Here is a 5,458-nt window from a genome sequence, read left to right as displayed (position 1 = left end):
GTCATTTGCAATAAGTCCCAGACACATGGCAGTGTCTCCTCGGCTACAGAGCAAAGCATTCATTGTCCATCTTCATTGAAACGCTCACGCCGAAAACAAAACACTCCCCTGCATTCCACAGATCATGAAGGAAGTCCCGGTCAATCAGACTTGACCCCATTGGTCCTGTGTTACATCAATCAAAGCAGGTTCTTATTAACTCCTCCGTTGCTGAAACTCATACAGAAAAACATTCCTAACAGCCTAGATTGATTTTAACATTTCCCACAATTCACAATACCCTGACATCTTCTTCATCAATATCAACATCATCATCATTTCTTTATATCAATGGATGGGGAAGGTGTGTGAAAAGGTGTCTCTGGTTATTTCCCCGTATGTTCAGGAGTATTTATCCCATCTTACAATTACAAAGAGACCATTGAAGGCCAGCATAATAAGACCGATAATAAGGGCTCTCCATAGAGTTGCACTGGAGGACGGAGACATTACTAGAGGGAGCCCTTTTCTAGCCTTTGGAGGTCTTCCTGCCCATTTTCTAGGGTCAACCCACCATTAAAGTGAAGAATCTATGGGATAATTGGTCCAAAGCGGCCACCAATCAATGGCTGCCAGCGTGGTCTCTCACCCGCACTCACCATCGGCTCTTCTTCCCTCGTCCTTCCTTCAGATCATGGCCGGAAGAAGGGTCCTTCTCGTGGGCAGCATGGGATGTTCTTGAGATCCTCTCAGCGGAGAGCCAAGGACGGAGGAGGAGGTCTGGGGAGGAAGCTGAGGAGGGACAGGACCCTCCCGGATCAGGGCGAAGGCGCCTCTCCAATCCCACATCAGAAGGTAGGGACCGGGACTGGGTGCACCTTTTGCGGGAAGCCCTTGGGCTCCGGATCCAACCTATCGCCTGCGGGAAGAACGGCCCCTCTGAAGCAGATCTTTGGGTTTAGTCCAGCAGTAGATTGCAGTGGCTGGTGGATGGCTGCATAGATATAAATATACTAGCTGTGCCCGGCCACGCATTGCTGTGGCTTATGGGAATCATTTGTTAACCAGGTGAAATAGCAGTGAATAGCCTTGCAGCCTCAAAGCCTGGCCATTTTCTTCTTGTTTGGTGAGCTGGAATACAGTGGAATAGGTTTGCTGCTTGGAAGGCTGGGTACTTGCGTTCTACTAATCTGTATTTTATAGGCAGTGTGGAAGAGGCCTGAGTGAAGAGGCTCTGGCCACCATCGTGGCGGAGTAGGTTGCTAGGAGTTGCTAGGATTTTGTTGGCCGGTTATAACCCCACTCTGACAACAAAAGTGGCCTTGTATTTGTTTAAAGCTGCTAAAAGGAGATCAGAGTACATAGATCAGAGTGGGGTGCAGTGCAGGGGAGATGAGGATAGTTGATGCATAGAACTTTAGCTAAACTACATTGGCACCAAGCAGGCAGACACCTGTATATCTGTATTTTATTTTAAGTGAACCAGATGTATGTTGTCTGTTGTTTTTATATTGTCTGTCCTCGATAAGGCCAACTGGCTAATCAATAAATTGTTGTTGTTGTTGTTGAGTTGCTAGGAGATGAAGTGGGCGGAGCCTACCCTTCTAACTGGCAGCAAGGGGGAAAAACAGTTCTTCCTCTTCCTCTAATTTGGACTTTATCTTTCTAGGCATTTTTGTTTGAAAGACATATTTTTGATGACTATGTCTTTCGTGGCCAAATTTGGTGTGCTTTGGTTCAGTGGTTTTGTTGTTTACTCCATAATAAAATGCACATTGCATTTATATATAGATAGATATACAAGCATCCAATCATTGCCCAGGTATACATTTTCTAATGGGATAATCCACAAACTTGAGAAGCTAACTGCGATTATTTCTAACAAATGGAAATCAAGAAATGCATACCTACGAAATGTGTAGTTATTAGTAAGTGTTTGTCTGGAGTGAACCTCACACTTGGCCTCCAAAGGTCCAGACAGTCTCCCTTGAGATAAATGCTGGAAGTCATAAATGCTGAAAGCATAGATAGAAATGATTATCTACTAGTCAATAGGTATGCAGCCACCCATCTAACTAATTAAGAAATAAGCAATGTAATGAAGGCCCAACATGAGGCCTAGAATTAGGTGAAAAACAACAGCCCCGAAGGCCATGGCCAGCACCGATAGAACAAGTCATATGATTTTAAATCTAACAATGAGTATTTCTAATAAATAGCATTAGAAAATGCATACCATAGCAATGGCAGGTTTATAAACCTATAAAAGGGTTTTTTTCCCTCCAAATTATTACTCAAAGTAGACTTCCGCATTTTCTCCCATCATTCCAAATGGATTTGGATAGCTATATTTTGGGTCCACTTAACCACACAGTCTTTTGCTTGTTCCGTCTCCATTTCAAATTTTAACAATGTTTTGTACATTTTTGCAATCAGAGAAATCGTCCTGTGAAGAAACTGGAATGTGGGCAGAGCATCACTGAGAGTGGAGGTCTGCATTCACATCCAGAAACCCACTCTGGGGAGAAACCCTATAAATGCCTGGAGTGTGGGAAGAGCTTCACTCAGAGAACGTATCTACAGAGTCATCACAGAATTCACAAGGGTGAGAAACCCTATAAATGCCAGGAGTGTGGGAAGAGATTCACTGAGAGTAGATCTCTATGTTTACATCAAAGAATACACACTGGGGAGAAACCTTATAACTGCCTGGAGTGTGGGAAGAGCTTCACTCATAGTACAGGTCTACATTTACATCAAAGAACACACACGGGGGAGAAACCCTACAAATGCATGGAGTGTGGGAAAGACTTTCCTTATCACTCCGGTCTGAAAGAGCATCTGAAGATCCACACTGGGGAAAAAGGCTTTTCATGTCCGCAATGTGGAAACAACTTCCGTAGTCCTTCCACCCTCAAATCACACCAGAAGGTTCACACCGGAGAGAAACTCTATGCGTGTCCTGAATGTGGAAGACGCTTTGCTCATCGCTTGACCCTAATTATACACCGGCGGCTTCACACGGGGGAAAAGCCATTCGAATGCTCTGATTGTGGGAAGACCTTCCATCAGAAACCACACCTCGTTGTGCACCGGAGAGTTCATACGGGGGAGAAGCCCTACCAGTGTGATGATTGCGGAAAAACCTTTACTCAGGGAAGCCACCTTACGATCCACCGGAGAATCCACACGGGAGAGAAACCTTACAGTTGTATGGACTGTGGGAGGACTTTTGCAACAAAGACAACCCTTGGGTCTCACCAAAGAACCCACACGGGAGAGAAGCCCTACATTTGTTTGGAATGCGGGAAGAGCTTCATCCATAACTCAGCCCTGAATTCGCATCGGAAAACCCACACCGGGGAGAAGCCGTATCCCTGCTTCGAGTGCGGAAAGAGCTTCAGAAATGGGTCTAATCTCACTTCTCACCAGAGGACCCATTCTGGTGAGAAGCCATATTGATGCTCTGAGTATGGCCAGAGTTTCAGTTATAGCAGAAACTTTTCTTCGCATAAAAGAGTTCATAAAGAAGGAAATCCATAGATTTCACGTGTGGGGACAAAGTGCTCTTCTATATCAGCTGTGTCCAACCCAAGGCCCATGGGCCAAATCTGTGTCCCTATCAAAGCCCATGGGCCTGCCATATCATTTTATTGTTTCAATAAAATGCCCTTTTTGTTATCAGATCCATGTTGGAGGGGAAGACGTTTTACACGTGATTGACATCTTATGAAAAAATTGACACAGCTGAAATATTGGGACATATGTATTGTAGAAGGCTTTCATGGCCAAAATCACTGGGTTGCTGTGAGGCTTTCGAGCTGTAAGGCCATATTCCCACAACATTCTCTCCTAATGTTTCACCTTCATCTGTGGCTGGGATGTCCTTTGTCTGTTTAAAGAAAGTGTGCATGTTGCAATTATCAAGCTTGAATAGCATTGAGTAGCCATGACCCATTATACCTCCTGGTGCGGTTGGAAGAGGACAGACCACAGATGGCGGGATATGCAGTGTCGTGGTTCAACCTGATGATGATGATGATGAGAGGTTTCCGGTGTCAGAGCCTGTGAGACTGGAAGATGCAGTTTTAGAGCCAGGGATAATGCTGGATTCAGATACAGCCAAGATGGGGGAACAGGAGGTCCTGTTAGAGCAAAAGCCTGCTTCTGTGATACTGTATGAAAGTACTGATGTTTTGGAATCCAGCAGTCAGGGAAGTGACCTCTCACCTAATAACTGCAGTCAAGGGAACAGTGGATTTGGATAAACATTCCTGGCTGACTCTGAGGGAGGAGGGAATCAGGTGAAGAAGAGCTGAGAGACTTTGTGGGAGAGATAGGGAGAAGAGGGGGGTGCAGAAGAATGTGTTCATGTTTTACAGCCCTTCAAGCAGAGAGGTCTGTGCAAGGATTTTAGATCTAACAACGTTTCTTAGCCTATGAGGTTTGTTGGCCTTGTTCAAGCTTGGGTTGAAGACCCATGATTCATGCTCATGTTTTGGCTCCTTGTTCCATGGATTATTCTGGGACTTCTGCTCCTGTTGTGCTCCTGGTTTTAAGCCTTGTATTTTAGATTTATCCTGCCTTCGTGCTCTAGTTTTATACCTTATTCTGGGATTTATGCTTCTTGTGGATTATTCTCTGTACACAGTTTGGTTTGGCTTTCTGCCTATGACTTTTGCCTGCCAGATTGATTCTTGGATTCTATTCTTTATTTACTCCATAGTGTTTTACCCTTTTTATATATGCTTTCTTAATAAACTGTTTTGATTTTTACATTTGGTTTCTTGGTGGGTGCTGTGAGCAGGGTGAAACCTTCACTCAAATCGGCTCCCTCAGACCACTGCAACCCCCACGAATGATGGACATGGACCAATACTTGACACACAGACACCCCATTACTCACTTCACGTCCTGGTTCCGATAGGAGGAGGTTGGGACACAAATGATAGGATTTGCAGAACCTTCACCCAATTCAGTTCCTACTTCAACAAACCACAGAGACTCACACAAATGATGGGACAAAACTAGGCACACAGACTCCCCATGACCAACAGAAAATACTGGAAAAATTTGGGGGATTATGACCTTGATTTACTCCTTGGTTCACTGAGGAGCTGGCTGTGATGAAGCGTGCGAGGAGGGGACTAGAGTGCATCTGGAGGAAATCTCAGGATGTGTCTGACCAAGCATGGGCTAAGGCCGCTATTAAGGCTTACTCCGTGGCTCTGCGAGCAGCCAGAAAAGCTTTCACGACTGCCCGCATAGCGTCTGCGGCCAACAGGCCATCGGAGTTGTTCCGAGTTGTTGGGGAGCTCCTGCGGCCTTCTGAGACCCAGGGGCTTCCTGATGACTTGGCAACTCGGTGCAGCGATTTTGCGCACCACTTTGCAGGCAAAGTTGCTCAGATACGCCATGAGTTGGACTCCAGCTTAATTGTAGTTCCAGCGGAGGTAACCGAGGTACCTGTCTGTCTGAT

The 5,458-nt window shown here is 45.4% G+C and overlaps 1 protein-coding gene across 1 annotated transcript in view; it reads left to right on the top strand.

Annotated features, from left to right (window-relative positions):
* The window catches only part of LOC103281408 (zinc finger protein 664), a 9,506-nt gene extending 4,751 nt beyond the window's left edge, over positions 1-4,755 (top strand). Inside the window, exons 3-4 of the mRNA XM_062973207.1 lie at positions 671-834; positions 2,416-4,755. Coding sequence (XP_062829277.1) covers positions 671-834; positions 2,416-3,441 — 1,190 coding nt within the window. The 3' untranslated portion in view covers positions 3,442-4,755. The remainder of the gene's footprint in view (positions 1-670; positions 835-2,415) is intronic.
* Positions 4,756-5,458: the final 703 nt, after the last annotated feature.

The sequence above is a fragment of the Anolis carolinensis genome, chromosome 2 (genome assembly GCF_035594765.1).
Source record: "Anolis carolinensis isolate JA03-04 chromosome 2, rAnoCar3.1.pri, whole genome shotgun sequence".
Taxonomy (NCBI): Eukaryota; Metazoa; Chordata; class Lepidosauria; order Squamata; family Dactyloidae; genus Anolis; species Anolis carolinensis.
The sequence above is the reverse complement of the archived record's forward strand: the minus strand, read 5'-3'. Positions and strand labels throughout refer to the sequence as shown.